Raw genomic sequence first — 18,019 nt, 5'->3', positions numbered from 1 at the left:
AGTTACAGAAAAATAATATGACAAGTCCCCAGATCATCCAGAAATTATAAAGCCAGATTCTTACAATATTTTATTAAAAAGTTAAGATCTTAGCTCTGATAAAAATTAGTATGACAGTTTGCCTGTAATACTGGCACGTGTGAAGCTAACATGATTCAGACAAAATTTGAAAACAAAGGGGATCCACTTAGAAGTAGCTTTGGAGTGGTTCTCCCAAAATGACTTCTAGTTGGTGAATTGTCTTCTGACACTGCTGTTCAACTTCTTCACATTCATCTAGAAAAAGAAATAAAACAGGAATTAACAGAACACTGACTGCAAAGCTACCCTAGCAAGGCTTCATCATTTGTCAAGGCTGGAACTGTCTTCAAACACCAGGTATGAAATAATTATTCAAAAAGATTTTGGCACTGACTCAGGACTTAAGCAAATTATTTCTGCTGTAACACTGATTTAAATGATGCAACTGAGGAGATGTGCACAAGCTGTTACACTGAAGAAACTGCCGTAATTTAATGAACTTTAGGAATGTGGTAGATGAAATCCATTTCAGTTTGCATCCTGCACAGCTTAAGCTCCTGTATACCAATTCTTAAGGTTTATAGCAATTACAGCAATCTTCCTGTCTGAGACTTTGAAATAAGTGGCCCTATTTTTTAGTTATAGGCCAGTTGTCTGCCTTCACTAATGCCACTGTAGAACATTACCTTCCATTAGCTCAGCTAAGAACGGAATAGATTCTGGTAGCAGGACCAGGTAGTTTTCCTTCAGTTTTTGTGCAACTTCTACCAAAGCAAGCAGAGCAGCAAATCTGACCTAAAACAAAACAATAATCTTTGTAAGGAAACATTACAGTACAGTTCCCTGTTTCTCCCCCTCACACCTTCTTTTCATTAAAGTTTGTGAAATAGCTTTCCCTACTGAAGGGAACTAGTTTTAAGCTAATTTAAATCTCAACATCTGGGTTAAGATAATGTCAAAGGAATAAAGGTTGCAAGAAGCAGGTATGTTGGAAGTTATTTGCTACAACAGACTTTAGCTTCCTGTTACAATGCAACTCTGTTCCATTGTATCAGAAGAACTTCACTCAGTACAATGAAAAACCAAGTACTTCCCCTGAATAAACTGACAAATAGAGAGTGTTGACAAAACTATACGCTAAACAGGTTTGAAGGTTGATAAATAACTGTCTTCCAGTTCCCACTCTAAAGTGCCCCTTTCTTCATACACAGACAGGTCACCTCTTATTCCAACAGCTACCACATCTTAAAAAAAAAACAACCAAGTTTAACACAAGTGTGGAAGACATCCACAGGTGGAATATTGACTGCTTACAGTAAGAGTGGGCAGCCATGTTGTATACATCTCTCTAGAACTTGGGAGTAGCATAGCACAATATCAGTATTTTAATTTAGCAACAAATTGGTTAATCCACTTCTGTTTTTTGGGGCACTTGTTCCCATTTTCTAACGCAACAAAGAAAACCAAATTCTGATTGCTTCTACCTTAGCCGAAGTGTGTCTCATTTTCAGTAGGATTTGGTAGTTCAGTGGTTTCCAAAGAGAATCGTCTGCCATTGCCACTGAAAACTGAGCTATGCAGGGGATCAGGTGTGCCGTCACCCTTTCCTGGAACTTCTCATCTCCTCCAAGCATATTTTCTAGCTGTGGAAGTAAAAAGCTTGTCAAGCAAATCCAGGCTCAGATAAATCCAGCCAAAAAGCACTTCCAGCTTTGGCTTTCAGGTACTCAAGAGTTACGCTAAAGAACATGAGTGGGAGTACAGTGGTCTGCAAGAGCTCAACAACATGCATGAACCTTAAGGAATCAAGACATTTAGAAAGAAAAAGATTAGTAATTCAGAGCCTCAGGCAAAGTAGTTAAACTGTAGCTCAAAGACAATGAATTAATTCCTCCCTTTTTGTTAAGGGAGAAGATTGAAGCCTTGAGGCATGATAGTTAAAGAAAATAAATAAAAAAAACCCAATAAAATGAATTGGGGGCAGGGGAGGAAGGGGAAGTCAGCTTTGAATTTTTTTTGTGTTTATCAATACCTGATCAACCAGAGGCATCATCAAGGTTTCGGCTCTTTCTTTACTCAGGAACTTCTGGGTGTCAAACAGGAAGAGCTTGTGCAGACAGTCCATGGTGAACTGCAACAGTAGACAGCTCTTTTCTGTGCTGTTCTCAGAGTCAAAGAAAGCTTCATCTGCGTACCAATCAAGAAAAAGAAAAAAATAATCAAAAAAAGAGAAAATACAAAACTTCCTCACAAGCTAGAAACACTGTTAGTTTGTGAATATAGCTAAAGGATGTACTACATAGCAATTATGTACTCATCACTCAGAACAATGACGTGGATGCAATGTTATCTGGCTTTTTAGCTAGTGCCCTAGCAGGTCTGCCACTGCCATTCAATCAGCTGGGGATAAAAGAGAACAGCCACAGGCTATAGGAACAGTGCTTGGCCATGCCTGTGGATATGGATAATTTCTTCAGGCCACTACAAATGGGATGGGCAAATAGTTTCCCATACAAAAAAGTAATACCTATTTTTGCCAAGAAAACAGAGGAGTCTGAATACACCAGGCAGCATATAGAAGTCAATGAAGGGAGGAAAAAAAAAAAAAAGAAAAGAAAAAAAACCCCAAACAGAAACAAGACACCGTCCTTCCACACAATTTCATTCTCATGGAACTCACTGGGACTGACACTGAAAATTTTCATGTAGTCTCAACTTTGTACTGGCAGCCCAGAGCCCATGGATGAAAAATGTCCTTTGGTTCCACCAGAGTAAGAAAGATGCCTTATTTATGAGAGAAAGAAAGAGAGAAATGAGAGGTATATGCTATGAAGTAAATTCTGTAAGACTAAACTTTCAGCAATTAACCTCCTTCAGCAATTAGAGTTAGCCTGCCAATGCCTCTCTGTAGTTAGTAACTGAAAACTTACCGGTTTTAGAAATGTTGACCTGGTTCAGTGTCTCAGCAAATGGCTTCACTAAATGACCAGCAAACAGGGTGAAGAGCCCCTTGAGCTTGTCTGCAATGCAATCTGCTATTCGGTGGAACGTCAGCAGTCTGTCTTTTAGGGTAGACTCTGTTTTGGACCAGTCAAAGAGCTGGAAGTGAAAGGCAGATTAGCTCTTTCCCGTGTCTGTGCACCAGTAAATACAAATACGCTGATGCAAATGGATTACATTTAAACTTTTTTACCTTGAAGAAGAGGGGTCTGAAAGAAGCCTCAGAAAGTTTCATAACCATACTTATTAGACAATCAATAATGTAAGCCTCTGTCTTACCAACTTCCTCTAAATCATCCTAGAAAAATTAGAAAACAGAATTCCAAGTTAGAAATGCAAAAAATTGAGGTTTCAAAGCACATTTTGTCTGTTTCAGACTAAATACCTAACCATAACGTTTTCTATCCCAAGAACAGAATACTCCATACCCAGAATTTCAGAGCACACATGCAATGGGAAACTACTCATATTTTTAAAACAACGGATAGAATTAGCCTGTAGAGCTTGAGCTGTTCACCCCCCTAAACAAGCCACCTCGGCATGCTCTGTCCGGAAATCCAGGGCTCTCATGAAAAATGCCGTCAGCTCAGACTGATGGGAGGTCAGGTGCTCCTTCTCCATACAAACAATGTGCTCCTTCAGGATGTTCATAAGGGGACCCAGGCAGTTCTGCCAAAACAAAAGCAAAGCAAAGCGCAGGCAGCTGTGATACTGACACTAACTGAGAAACATAACAAGGATTTTTGCATTTCACACATTTACTCATTAAATTTAAATAAACTTTGTTCTGTACTACTTGACAGGACAAGAGGAAACGGGCACAAACTTGAACATAAGAAGTTCCATCTAAACATGAGGAGGAACTTCTTTCCTGTGAGGGTGGCAGAGCAATGGAACAGGCTGCCCAGGGAGGTGGTTCAGTCTCCTTCTCTGGAGACATTCAAAACCACCTGGACATGTTCCTGTGCAATCTACTCTAAGTGGACCTGCTCTGGCGGGGGGGGTGGACTAGATGATCTCCAGAGGTCCCTTCCAACCCCCTATCATTCTGTGATTCTTGGGGGCTTAAGTTAATAGCACTCCTGAAAAGAGCTTGGTCTCCCCTCTCCAATTGTGGAGACACCAGTTAAGTCTGAAAGGTTTGCATCTATGAGACGGGAGCAAATCCCAGATGAAAATTATTACCCAACTTGTGTTCCCAGCAGATAAATCAAGGCCTTTATGAATGGGATGGTCTCTCAAGCATTTATCATCGAACATGCTAAGGACATTACACTGGTGCATTTCACCCAGGTCTAACTTTCCTGACTCACCACTGCGGTACAGAAGAAAACATTTAATATAAAGACTGTGCTAGGCTTGGCTGGGATGGAGTTTCTTCACAGCAGTTCATAGGGTGCTGTGTTTTAGATTTGTGACCAAAACAACGCTGTTAACACCCTGGTGTTCCAGCTATTGCTTAACACTGGTTGCATGTTATGGCTTGCTTTGTTTCTCACTCTGCTGCCCCAGTGAGTAAGCTGGTGGTGGGCAAGAGGCTGGGAGGGAACACAGCTGGGACAGTTAAACCAAATTTTGCACATGCAAAAGAATGAAGAAACCTCCTTACCTTCCGGGTATTTGCCACTTCACTGTAACACTTGGTAACTGCAGGCAAGAGTATTCGGGGAGCCAGCCTTGTAGCAAGAATAGTTTTCAATGATGTTACGCGTAAACTTATTTGGGAAGAAGGACCAAACTCGACCACAATCTTTTCCAAGCGGACAACCTAACAGGAAATCCAACAACAGTTAGGCAGACTTAAGAGAACTCCTTGGAGGAGTTTACATTAGAATATTTGTGTACAGAGCTTTGCTGTCTTCAGAAGACACACTGAAAAAATGCGCGTGTCAGCGGCAGGGGGTGAAGATTACCCTGACTAGAGCTGTTAGATACACATTTGATGAGATCATGGATATAACAGAATGATCCTTCAGGAGTCATCTCCCTTTCCAAAGATGCAAACCTACAACCTATCAGAGGGAGGAGTAAAAGACGCTCTTATATTCAAAATCTTAGTTATCTGCATACGAAGGTGAGTAGCAGAGTAATTTGTTACAACCTTCCCTGTAGTTGGCACACACTCCTACTTCAGTTTCAGACAGAAAAAAGTAATCTCCGTAGCTTCTTCTAGGAACTGGGCAGATGCTGTCCCCCTTTACCTATCTGTAGGAGTCGGATGGCTCACCTGCAGCAAGCAATCCAGAAGATAAGGACTGAGGAAATGGGGCAGTGTTTCTGCAACCTTCAGCAGAGCAGTGACGGCGCTCAGCAAGTAAATCTCATTGGAGACCAGCTCCTTCTTATTTTTTAAAGTCTTCAACAGTGCCGGCATCAGCCTATGAATAAACAAGCATAAACAGCAAAGGTGAAATCACTGAAAATGGAGGCACGTTTCCAATCACATAAATACATCTGTTAAGCCTGAAGGGACAATTTTCACATGAATTTTTACATGTATATTTGAAAAGACTCAGTATTTTAGGCTCTTCATCTGTATTTCATTTTTTTTAAGCTAATGAGTTAGGTTCAGAATCACAGAATCATTGAATGGTTTGGGTCAGAAGGGATATTTAAAGATCATCTAGTCCAACCCCCTCCCACAGGCAGGGACATCCTTCCCTAGATAAGGTTGCTCAAAGCCCCACCTCTAGTTTAAAGATTTAGTAACAAAAACCATATATTTTTAATTAGATAAAACAGTCTTAAAAGCAACAAATTAGATGCTTGAATTCTTGAACAGGGAGAACAAAGTAATATAACACGCGGGGTTTCCAACTGTGCTGGTTCTCGTGTTTTTAAATGCAATCTGTTCTACAGTAAAAATACAGAATATGGTCTGGCTTTTCTAAAGCCATAAAGATTGCCACTCTGCTCACAGTAGCAGACTCCATAAGGAATTCTACCGATTATAGAACTCTTACAATTTCCCCACTAGCTTCTTAGTTCTACAGCCAGGGAGCGCTACGAATACCTTTATTCTTATGCACACAAATCACACACATGGCAGACTGCCATGTGGCCTTCATCAGCATTCCTTCAGCAAAGTGTTTTAGTCTAATTCCTGCTGCAGTTGGTTTTGTTAAAAAGGATGCAACGGTACCTTGGAAGCTGAGGTATTGCTTGGGCTTTCAGCGTGCAGGTGACCTCAGCTATACACAGTAAAGCACTTCCCATCACATTCTTCTCCTCCTTCTCGGAAGAAATTAGATCAATGGCAGTTTTCAGAACAGGTACAAATGGCAGTGGATTTTCTGTGCCAAAACCTTTGCAGAGTAGCTTGAGGCTGAACAAAGCAGTCTGTCTGTTGATGGCTTGCTCCTCCTCTTCCTCCTTTCTTTTACACTGCACAATAGCAATGAGCTCAGGAACTAGCTCCAAGAGCTGCAGGATCTAAGAGGACAAGAGAAAACACACATTAGAACTCAGAACCTGCAAGGTTCTAAGGGCAGGCAGCCTACAGCTTGCTACTCAAGAGCTGCCTGCCAGACTTGGCACTGCTACTTCATGTCTTTACATGGAGCAAACCGCTCCTGCATCAGTCTCTCTCTGGGTACTTCCGCTAAAGGAACCAAGTTTAACCACTTTGCTCTGCCTCACCTGGCTCTTCTGCCACTTTGTGCGTTGCTGCACCTTATTGTTCAAAAGTTCCATTGCCTTCCGTCTTACAGATGGGAGCTGATTCGTCATTAGTCCCCCAATTACAGGGATGAAGGTTTCTGTTGGCAATAAGGCATTGACCTACAAGAAAACACAAACAATACCATAAACACTCTTCCATGCACCGTGATGTAGTAGCCTTCAAATAAGACAGGCAAACTCTCTTCAGCTTCCCACGTGGGTTTCAGGATCAGAGGAGAGAGGACAGGCCAGCAATGCTGTACCTGAGGCAAGCTAAAGAACAAAGCAGGTTCCATTTACAGTACTTATTGTATGTTCACTGGCCGCTCACCAGCCATTATCCACTAGCTCCGAGATCTCCGCAGCAATTCCTCATGTCTAAACAGCTGAGCTATCACTCTTTACCCTGAAATACTCCTGGTAGTGCCCTGTGCATGAACATCATGAGAACTGGAATATGCTTCACATACAAAAAAAACCAACCACCCAAGCTGTGAAGAGAAGTATGTTCCACAGCATGCAATGAGATAGTGAGTCCCATTCTACAAAGACACTTCTGATCAGAAAAATATTAGAAAGAAAAGCATAAGGATTTTTTTCCCTCCATTTAAATTCCATGTAGAAATATACAACAGTTCCATTAGCATTAGTTAAATCTTTTTATGAGTTAACAGTGAGAAATGCTGCCAAAAGCCATTCTTCGCCATCAGAGAGATAGTGAAATGACTGTTTCCAGCCAGTAGCACACTAACTAGATGAAATAAGTAGTCCTGACTTTTTTCCTCATTGTTCTAAGCTGTTTGCTGTATTTATTAAAGTCGTTAGATAAATTTAAACAATGATGCACCAGGTTGCAGACCATCCAATAAAGATTATTATTTATCCAACAAGAAATCCTACCAAAGTTATATTAATAAGCAAAAGCAGAAGTGCCCCACTGCTAACATTAGGGCTAATGAGACATACTTTATCCAGCATATCATAGGACTTGTTAAGGAGAACCCTCCAAAATTTGGCTGTTGGCTTGTCCACATTTCCTTCCACTGAAGACGCCACAGTGTTTATATAGTGAAGAACTTCTTCTAAAAGCCTAGATGGAAAGGAAGCATATTTTAGTAAGTAACCAAAGAAGTTGATTTTATTACTGGAGAGCACAAAATTTCACAGAACAGCAACAATAAAAGAAATTTGAACACCTAGTGGAGAGACTAGCAGATAACACCAACATATTAACAAAAAGCTATGCAATAAGGACAATCACGTGCACATTATAGTCTACCTCATATGCCCAAATTAGCATCTGCATACAACAGTAGTTCTACTTATGAACTCTCCTTCAAAACAAAAATAATCTGGGAAGATACAGAAGTTTAAGAATGAACATTTAAAGAATACAGCATTTAAAATAAATCCTACACACTTCTTCACTTAGAACAAACATTAAAGTTAAGCCTCCACAAAAGAAACCCTCAATTTTGCATCATTGGCTGTTACAGCCTGATGACTACAACTGTGATCTGTGATTACTGGTCATTTTCCAAGACCAGTATAGGGACACCTGTGAATAATGATTTTTTTTTTTCCTATGAATGAAGTGATATGTTTTACTAAAAATCTGGAATTCTTTTAGAGGCTCCATCATCAATAGCATAATAGTTACGGCCAAGTATGTAAAGAAGCACTATCAGAAATACAGAAAGAGCAGATACTGGGTACAGCAATCTTTCAAAAATTTCAAAAACTCTACATCATACTAAAAAAAACCCCACAAACCAAAACCCAAATAACTTGCATATAGTAAATACTGCTTTTGTCAAGGACAACATTAAAAGTACTCTTGGGGAAAAATACTCTTAATAGGAATACACTTAAAAAATACTCCCAGGTTGCAGTAAAAGCTAGAAATATGAGTGGAGAAGATTTAAAGCATACCTCTGTTCCAACTTCTGTAGCTCTTCTGTTTCTTCACATTCAACTATCTGGTTTAAAAAGGAAGAATGAAAATGCTAAGTCCCCTCATTAAGTTAATATCCCAGTATGGTCAATTTTTTTTTTCTGAATCAAATGTCCATTGACATATTAATTATGAGTTCCCCACATGTGCATTTAAGTCATCATTGTAGAAGAAAATCTGAGAATCTTCAGCAATGCAGTCGCAGTCGCAAATACAGTTCAAGCTGGTGGATGTTCAGCTGAAAAACTGGGAACTACTTCCAGCTAGAGCTGCAGCCTAAAACTTGTAACATTTATTATGTCTTTTCAGAGTTAACAGTATGAATCCCACACCAAACTTGGGATACAGACACTGAGTGAAATCCCAGACTCCATAATGCCAGTGGGAATCCACTGGGACTAGAATTTCACTTTGTTACCTATTCATCAGTCACACAAATGGAGTCTCTCTCGAAAAGTCTTATTAAAAAATAATTAACATTATTGAGAGGTTTCAAAACTGTGTGAATAAAGGTGTCACCAATATAGACTGGGCAGTGCATTCTTTCATCCCCTTTGAATATAAAGCCATATTAAAAAGCAAATTAAACCTCAGCTATTATGGTATGGCACAATGTGATCAGTTTGAAAGCAATCTGCCATTATTACCTTTTTCACAAAACTCTGAGATGATAAAAGTTGTGACATGAAGGAGACTGACAAGAATTTGAAATGCCGAAGTTGTTTGTCTGAGTGAGACTCCACGTTAAAGAGCTGCCCATCCTGATTTTTCAGCTTTGTCTTGCACGTTCTTGACTTTTTTGGTCCAGGATCATCTGTTGAAAACATTCACAAAACGAATTTGCAGCGAAGAAAAAAGACATTTGATTTTTGATTACAGAAACAAAGTAAAAGTACAGTCAGATACCTATCAAGGATAGTCATTCTGCAGTATCCAAAATCACGTCAAAGTTCCAAAAAGCTGCTCCGAAACACCACAGGAGATAAATTTTTCATTTCAACAACCTGAAAAGAACTAGTGCTATTTCACTGCCATTCCATCTAATCATTTTTGTGTGACGAAACTTCTTTTTTGTTAGTGCTAAAGCTATGATACACTGGCTACAGACACAGGACTTCTGAGGCAGGACCACATACACTGTGTGTCATGTATTTGGGAGAACTGCTTTCAGTATCATTACCTGGTCCTTCCTGGCTGAGAAAAATGTATTCAAACAACAAACAGGGCAAGTCCTAACTAAAAAAGAGACGAACAACCCTCCCCCACTTTCCTAATGCTCTTTGAAGTAACAGACTGGAAAAGTATTAAAACATACTGTTTAATGATTGCTCCACTCTATTATAGTAAAAAGAAATGAAACCTTAAGAAAAAACCAGAAATAACTGGTAGTCCCTGTGATCTTGTCTGCTATGAATAATAGCTTTTTATTTCAACTAAAATGAGGACTAATGATTCTAAGTGCTCAAATTAATCTATAATTAAAAGACTTTTAAAAAAGTAATCATGTATATTAGCCATTTCATTAAAAAAAGAAAAAAAATCATTAGACTAATTCTGTACCCCTTAGTCTTCTGTCTAGAGGAGTAATAGAATGACACATTAGTCTGGGTTGGAAGGGACCGTTAAAGGTCATTTAGTCCAACCCCCCCTCAATAAGCAGGGACATCTTCAACTAGATCAGGTTGCTCAGAGCCCCGTCCAACCTCAACTTGAATAGTTCCAGGGATGGGGCTTCTACCACCTCTCTGGGCAACCTGGGCCAGTGTTTCACCACCCTCATCGTAAAAAATTTCTTCCTTATATCTAGTCTAAATCTACCCTCTTTTAGTTTAAGACCATTACACCCCTCGTCTGCTGAGACAGGAAAGTTTACATGCATTTGCTGGCTCTGCTTAATGCTCACCTTCTTTGTTCTCTGGCAGCTCTGTCAAGTACTGGATTATTTTCATCATGCTCTGGAACTGAGATTGCACATTAAATTCGCAACAAATGGAAATCCAAAATTCAGTGTCTGCTTCCAGAACAGCATCCTGTTTATGGTTTAGAAATAAAAAATAAAAAAAATTATTTCAATAATTTAAAAAACCTAGTACTAATAATGATAAAAAGACTCAAAAATTCCTCAGTGAGTTCATGAAAATGCCACAGTAAGCTGAATATGGCCAGGATTAACACCAAGGGTAAGAGCAGGAAGCTCTTGGAAAGCACAGTTTCAGAGGGTGTAAAAGAGATTAAATTGTTACAGCAAAGAACATCACCGATGTTCTTTTAATAATTCTTTTAGTTTTCTACATAAACTATGCTTTCATCTAATCCGAGGGCCTGCCTACACAAAAACATAATAGAGTTTATCTTCGTCTGCACAGGAAGACCAGTATTGTATTTCACAAACACACTTAAAGAAAAATAAAACAACTTAAAAAATATTGAAGCACTTCAAAATGAGATTAGCAGTGCTTCAGGTCAAGGATTGCTGTACAATATGATCTCATTTATTGTTCAGGCTGCAGGACAAAACAATATTGTACCCGCAACAGAAATCGTAGTTGACATCACCACCAGGTTCTGCTGTAGCACCAGCTCAGAGCTCTTGACTTATTTTAGCATAACTTAGGGGCTTGTCTTGTACCTTCTTAAAGGCACCATGAACAAAAAGAAAAAGATCAGTCTCCCGAGGAAAAAGGTGACCCCGCTGGTCTTCTAACCTTGTCTGTGCTTGATGTCGCAGTCACAGTTTTGGTCACGTACTGCTCAAACAGCAGCACCAGGAGAACCCAGAGGAACTTATCTCCTCCCACCGTAGTGATCAGCTGGGCCAGGATCGGCAGGCGTCGGTGCTCCGGCACATGGGGCAAGGCATCCACAAACACCCGCACGATCTTTGTCACCACCTCTTCCACACTGCCCGAAGACTCTGACAAATCGCTGTCTTCAGCCTATGCACAAACAGGCACAGCAGTTCTAACAGGTTATCACCAGTCCTTTCTTGTGAATTCAGAAAATGAAAGAAAGCACTACATGCCTGAGAGCAGCATAATCTTCAAGGAAAATAAAAGGGCTCCAAAATAAACAGTTTTCAACCACGCAGTTCTTTATCAGTGTTTAAGCAAACCCAAAAGTTAGTTGGCATCAGCTGAAACAAGTAGGACATTTGCAAGGGAAAGCAATGCCACATCCGTCTGAAAACTTTGCTCATAAACCTGATAGTGAGGGTCTCAGATTGAAGGGCCTAGCAAAAATGATAGAAGTTGGCTACATGATCTCAGGTAATTAACATTAGGCTCTCCCCACATGTAATCATTGCGTGTGTCACAAATAGTTCGTCACAGAAACTTGTGATGGCTGCTATGAACAGTTTTATATATAAAAAAAAAAAAATAAGAGACAGCAACTTGGTTTCTCTAACAGATCTGCAAGAGGATGCAGAATGAGTATACATATCATTGAAAAATACACCAGGAAATGCCCAGCCCATTGTTGGAAGAACAATTTTTTTTTCCAATTCCTTTTTATGTAGGAAATGTACATGGCATTTTTCATGTTTGAATCTTGAATTAAGATTTATTATATGCAAGTGAAATCTGACTGAAGAAAAAATGTCCCCTTTGAAAAACAATTATGTGTTTTTGTTTTGGTTTATAACCAGTTATTGAAGATGTCCAGACAAAACCAAGAAAACCCACGCAAACACCAGCTGGAAAAATAAAACCCATTCTCAAATATTTTACCTTTCCACTTCCTTCAAACCATGTCTGCTACTGATATCACCATGACATATTATTATAGGACTAATAGCTTTCTTCTTATTTCCAGTGGTTTCTCTTCTGAACTTCCCTGCTATTTTTATGATGAGGAACTTAAAGTATGTTTCAGGTCCTCTGTGGGTAAAGTTGTGATAATGTTCTGGCTAAACCATTTTAAAGCTTTTAAGATTAAAAAGAAGAAGCAGTTCGATGGACTCAGAGGTGGTCAGATGAGGAGCAGTCTGTTAATACAGTTGTTATATATAATTTAATATCTATCTAGAAATAACCCTAGGATAGCCTACTACTCATTCTACCACTGATATTCTAAACCATTTACTCAATTAATTATCTTATGGTTTACTTTTTTCTACTCCTTTCCATGAAGTAGACAAATTTACCTGTATAAGAGCAGGAATAACCATCTGCACTGTCTTATTTATTACTTGGAACGTGTAAGTATCATCCAGACGCAAGACATTTGCTCCCATGAATGTGAAAATGGGCATAATGTTGTGGAGAACTTTATCCTGGAAAAGAAGACAATGAGATTAGTTTGCTTTTTGAACTGTGTTGGTTATATTATACCTTAAGGCATTTCTCCTTCCTGCAAATGCCTCTAGATTCGTACAAATGAAAATAAGAATCATCAGCATCTAGCAAAATCTCCACTATTTTTAAATGTATAGTGTCCCTTAAAGCTACTTACTATGCGATTGTTGGAGAAACCAAGACACCCTTCTAAGCAAGTAATTAAAGAGTGGAAATTGAGAGTTCTGTCTGATGTAACACCTTGTACTTTTCAGCTCAGTGCCATGGTAGATTGACCAGCAAAGATAGTTATGGGGAGATGTGCAGAAGCAGCATTATGAGTGTAGCACAAAGATGCTAGTCATTTTCAGCACCTTGCCCACTCACCCTTTTTATTTCACTGAATTTTTTTAGAGTTGGAAGGGACCATACAGATCATGTAGTCCAACTCCCCTTTATATTTGTAAAACATCCGCAATATCTAGGCATACAATGGAAAGCAATCACGGTCATTTGGCTTTTTTTGGGGGGTGAGACTGTAATCACATTAATTAATTTTAAGAGGGCTGGTTAACTCTTGTCACCTAGTTCAAGAGTTAGGGCCGCTGTCGGAAAGCTTCTTCCATTTCTAATGGGTTTCATTGCGAGCCATCAATGGAACAGAAAGCCCTAAAAATACCAGGGAATTAGTAAATTTTGTCTCTTGTTCTTTCAGAAAATTTCTCCCCATAGACAGCTCTATGTGTTCTTCACTCTACCCAATATTTGGAACCTGAACAGAACAGCCAACACAGAAATTTCAGGTACTACTTACAGGGAACATGCCAGCAACAGCACCGAGGAGCAGCAGTGCATGGTGGTGTGTCTGGGGCATTTTAGATATCCTGATGCACTGAACTATCACTTCCACGTTGAATTTTTCTTTGTCAAGGATATCTGCAAGTAAAAAATAATCACTGATTAACACTATAATAGCCAATGATGTGGGAATAAAAACGGTGCACTCAAGCACTGGTTTCAATCTACAGACCATATCTAAGGAATCTACAAAAAAAATTATTAAGGTGGCAAACTGGTATCCCTGATAAAGAAGTCTGTTTCTCCTTAACGATACAGTGTAGACTCAGAGAAGAAAAAAGTTAGAGGCTATTGCTTTAATGCTGTGCTGGTGAGAGAACTACCAAGAAACGGGTCTGGCAATTCTTACCTGCTGGGATCTTGCTACCATCCGAAGACAATTTCTGACAGATGTTTAGCAGGCAGCTGAGGATTAGCTGCTTTGTATATTCCATATTTTCTTCTTCTGATGCCATAGGTTCAAGACAACTATACAGAGACAGAAAAATAAGTGACCAAACCGCATATTAAGATACAAATAAGAAACTGCAATCTTCATTCTACCAAAGTTCTAAATTGAGACTTCTAAAAAGTGTTTGCCAAAAAGTGTTTCTTCTTTTTTGTTTTCAAATGCATCAACTGGTATAATAAAAGACATTCATGATTGCCAGTCTGTATAAAGGCACATCATAAGGAAAAATAATAAATACCCAACCTATATGTAAACTTTCCTAAGTGCCTGGAGACAGGGCTGGCAGGGAAAGTGAGTTTTCTTAGGTTGCACGGGATGAAGGCTGTTCCATGATGTTTTGGGAGGAATTTTAAAGCTTAGAGTTGTCCCAGTTTGAAGTAAAACAGAACCAACTTTCTGTTCTGTAATTTTACATCTTAGCTAGGCTTCTTCTAACACTCTGAAATTAACAGCGTATTGTGGAGAGAACTGCTCGTTCTCAGAACGGTAAGACCAATGTTGGTGCTACACGCCAAGGAACGGTGTGCAGAAAGGCCCTTGCTTAGACTTATCGCTGTAACAACCAAGGTCAGCATCAGGTAAAAATCTTAAAAACCCCTTCACATTGTTCATAGGGCAAAAAAGTTGTAACAACTTCCCATTCCCCTCATCCAATTTACCTAAAAATGTGCAAGTAAAAAAGGCAAGCTAAGTTACAAAACATGGCAACACATCCATGTTTGCAGGCCCCATTTTAACGCATCTGCTGAGAAGAGAATGCCCAAGGCCTGGTGTGTCAGGGAGGCACCATTACCGGCTCAGCAGGTTAAAGAGCGTGGGCACCAACGCCTGTGGACGTCTAAGCTTCTTCTTATGCTGCAGTAACTCCAGAATAAGCATAACCCTCTGCCAGCTGAAATGGATTGTTTCTGGTGCCAATTCTGCATCTTGAGGCTTTCTAAAAAGATAAGACAAACAATCAGGATGTACATCTGCAAAGAAAAATAATACAGTGTTTCGTCTGCAAAGAAAATAGTACAGTATTTTGGAGAAAAAACACACACTTAAGTTAAGAAAGACAAGCTTTCTTTCACAGAGGAATATCTTTTATTGCTTCTCCTGAGAGAGGTGATGATGTGTGGGCTTGCCATTGAAGCAGCAGCACATTTTAAACAATCAACAGAAAATCCAGACCAAACTTGAAAAAACCAAACAAGTATAGCATGCCTTCTGTGTATACAAAAATTCTAAACAATAATGCATATTTCTGGGGGAAAAAAATAAAATAAATCTATTACCAAATAACTGCCCAAAATGCTGATGCGCTTGCACTTTTGGAACTACCAGCTGTCTAACCACTGACTATGCAGGCAATGGGGGTCTGCGCAAGCCTGTGTGTTTATAAACTCTGGCAGACACAGTTTACAGATGGATCAATCTAATGGGTGATGATTGTTAAACAAGGTCAAGAGAAGGAAAATAAGGACAGCTATTCTAAGTCAAACCAAGAAAACCAACTGAATATCCTGTTTCAGAAATGGCTGACACGCTTAAAGAAGAGAATAAGTACAGTGGGAAAAACAACTCCTTCCTCATGAGAATGGAGAGAACAAACAAGACAAAGAGCTCTAAAAATTAACGATTATGTTAACATTTTAACTGAAAGAAAATACTGCTTTTCAGTCAACTAACAGGAACATTTTGATGAGCATCTGTTGGCTTCAGACATGTGTGTGCAATTTGTCCATACCTCTTTATTACTAAGTTTAATACCCACAAAACACCACCTTGTTCAACCATGTCAACCAGCTTCTAGAAGAGCAAATGTCAACATTAGAACTACTGGATTGTTTTTTTTTTAATATTGACTATCATTCCATCAGCTCTCTAAGAATGACATGAGTTGGTTTTCTCCTGCCGAAAGTATCCGAGTTATTTTACTGTGCAGAGGAAAAGAAGAAACAGATGCTTATGCTTTCAATACAAATTATGTAATGTAGTAAAACAAGTGGCATTTTTAAACTGTACAGATAGTATTTTTGGGTTTTTTGCTAGTTTACCTCTGTTGCTGCATTTTCTGCCTTCTAGTTTGCTGAACAGTGCCCAGACCTTTGGTTTTCTCAGGAGGCTCCAGTTCTCTGACAATCTGCTCAGCACACACTGAAATCTGAAAAAGAGAACAATAATGCAAGTACCAATGAACAACGTGTCATACAGCATATCTATGCCCGTCCTTTTTAAAAAAACACACCCCTTTCATGCATATATGGGTATATAATCCACATATCCAAGTCAGATTACAAAAAATGAAAATCAGTGCAGCAGAAAGAAGTGACAGCTGCTCAATTCATTCACATAGTATAGTAAATGAGTGGTGCGTGGCTTATAAAGAAATACCTTCTAAAAGCAGTCATTTAACAAACTTTTCACTCCATTAACACAATTGTATTATGTGACAAATAGTTTCTGATTCCTTTCATGCTGTGAATGATATAAACAAGTGTTACTGATTGAAACAACACAGAACCACCACAACAGGTCTGAACATATTTCTGTGTTCTGGAGTTTGCCACTTACCCCTTTAAACACACTGCTAATTGTCTGGGCACAAAGTGGGTTCTTACAGTTTAGCAGTAAGTCAAACAATACTTTTAATAGCTTCTGTTGCACCATCCCATCTGACACGGCTGCAAAGAATGGCTTAGTGATCTACAAAAGGGAAAAAAGAAAGGATGCAGACAGGTTACTGTAAGAGGGTAACAAAATCACAAGCAATGAAACTTAGGTTAGATTACGAATGATACAGCCAATCATACTAACACGCATGTTAGTATGAAAATATATTGTAAAAATTTGCATATTAACTATGTTTTTTTGTATATATATCCAGGAATCCTTAGATACTATGCACATACTTCTGAAATATCCATCGGACATACTGATTCCTGACATTTCTCACACAGCTTGCCTGGTGGGAGAAAAGACTTGTTGTTGCCAGCCTTTGGTAAGTATATGCTAATACCTGGCTAATAGAAGACCTGAATTTGTAGCCTCCTTCAAATAAGACTATTTCTCACCTACTGTATTTTTTCTGACACTTTTTCCTCAGAAGGAAAACATGAAGTAAAGCTCCTGTCTGACAAAAATTAGGACAATGTCTAGAATAGTGTCTGATACAGGTATTCACCTGCACACTAATACAATGATATTTCTATTCTGTACTTGTCAAAATGCAATAATAAAGCAAGCAGCAATTTCTCCTTCAGGTGATTTTCAGAAAAAGTTTTGCAGCCTGTTGAGATGTTTCAAAGACGCTATGGAGACCTTGAAAATTTGTACTAAAAGTAAGACAGGTCAAAAGCTACGGAATCCTTAATACAGGAAGAGCTTTCATAAAACCAATCCGAACACTTATCATTGCTTTAAACATAGAAATAAATTAAAGATTTTTCAGAAAGCTATACCTGCCCAAGTGCTGTGATCTGAAAAGGTGGAATTTCTTCATAGATTTTCTTGGCAGCATGCAGACATTTGATAAATAAATCCAGACTCTGCTCATTCTTGCACAAGAGGGTTGCTGAATATTCATTAAACTGTCCAAGGATGAGATGCAGGAGAACAACTTCATCTTTCAACATTGCCTCAGGTTTCTTAAAGACCTTTTCTAGCAAGCGGTCCAGGGCAGGCAAAAGGTGAGAAAGAATCATCTGCAAACAGAGGAGATTCATATGAGAATTTTTATCCATTCTCATTTCAACAGAATTCTACTAGCACAGCTTAATTTTACTGCAACATCCCCTCTCTGGAAACAAACTGCATAGA

The 18,019-nt window shown here is 39.0% G+C and overlaps 1 protein-coding gene and 1 long non-coding RNA gene across 2 annotated transcripts in view; one reads left to right on the top strand and one right to left on the bottom strand.

Annotated features, from left to right (window-relative positions):
- Positions 1 to 40: 40 nt before the first annotated feature.
- Positions 41 to 18,019, bottom strand: part of HEATR1 (HEAT repeat containing 1) — a 35,173-nt gene continuing 17,194 nt past the window's right edge. Inside the window, exons 22-44 of the mRNA XM_014950810.1 lie at positions 17,662 to 17,904; positions 16,775 to 16,906; positions 16,258 to 16,364; positions 15,012 to 15,155; positions 14,117 to 14,235; positions 13,724 to 13,845; positions 12,780 to 12,908; positions 11,341 to 11,571; positions 10,539 to 10,665; positions 9,283 to 9,449; positions 8,614 to 8,660; positions 7,648 to 7,771; positions 6,661 to 6,801; positions 6,164 to 6,453; positions 5,249 to 5,399; positions 4,631 to 4,789; positions 3,556 to 3,690; positions 3,215 to 3,319; positions 2,952 to 3,120; positions 2,054 to 2,208; positions 1,506 to 1,664; positions 708 to 816; positions 41 to 276 (exon numbers count right to left, since the gene is read on the bottom strand). Coding sequence (XP_014806296.1) covers positions 188 to 276; positions 708 to 816; positions 1,506 to 1,664; positions 2,054 to 2,208; positions 2,952 to 3,120; positions 3,215 to 3,319; positions 3,556 to 3,690; positions 4,631 to 4,789; positions 5,249 to 5,399; positions 6,164 to 6,453; positions 6,661 to 6,801; positions 7,648 to 7,771; positions 8,614 to 8,660; positions 9,283 to 9,449; positions 10,539 to 10,665; positions 11,341 to 11,571; positions 12,780 to 12,908; positions 13,724 to 13,845; positions 14,117 to 14,235; positions 15,012 to 15,155; positions 16,258 to 16,364; positions 16,775 to 16,906; positions 17,662 to 17,904 — 3,354 coding nt within the window. The 3' untranslated portion in view covers positions 41 to 187. The remainder of the gene's footprint in view (positions 277 to 707; positions 817 to 1,505; positions 1,665 to 2,053; positions 2,209 to 2,951; positions 3,121 to 3,214; positions 3,320 to 3,555; positions 3,691 to 4,630; positions 4,790 to 5,248; positions 5,400 to 6,163; positions 6,454 to 6,660; positions 6,802 to 7,647; positions 7,772 to 8,613; positions 8,661 to 9,282; positions 9,450 to 10,538; positions 10,666 to 11,340; positions 11,572 to 12,779; positions 12,909 to 13,723; positions 13,846 to 14,116; positions 14,236 to 15,011; positions 15,156 to 16,257; positions 16,365 to 16,774; positions 16,907 to 17,661; positions 17,905 to 18,019) is intronic.
- On the top strand, positions 333 to 17,685 carry LOC106893126. The gene is made up of 3 exons (XR_001412996.1): positions 333 to 378; positions 13,625 to 13,712; positions 17,088 to 17,685. It is a non-coding gene; the product is annotated as an uncharacterized LOC106893126 (long non-coding RNA).

This window comes from Calidris pugnax, unplaced genomic scaffold (genome assembly GCF_001431845.1).
Source record: "Calidris pugnax isolate Ruff unplaced genomic scaffold, ASM143184v1 scaffold24, whole genome shotgun sequence".
NCBI classification, from domain to species: Eukaryota; Metazoa; Chordata; class Aves; order Charadriiformes; family Scolopacidae; genus Calidris; species Calidris pugnax.
Note: the sequence above shows the minus strand (reverse complement) of the source record. Positions and strands in the feature narration are given on the sequence as shown.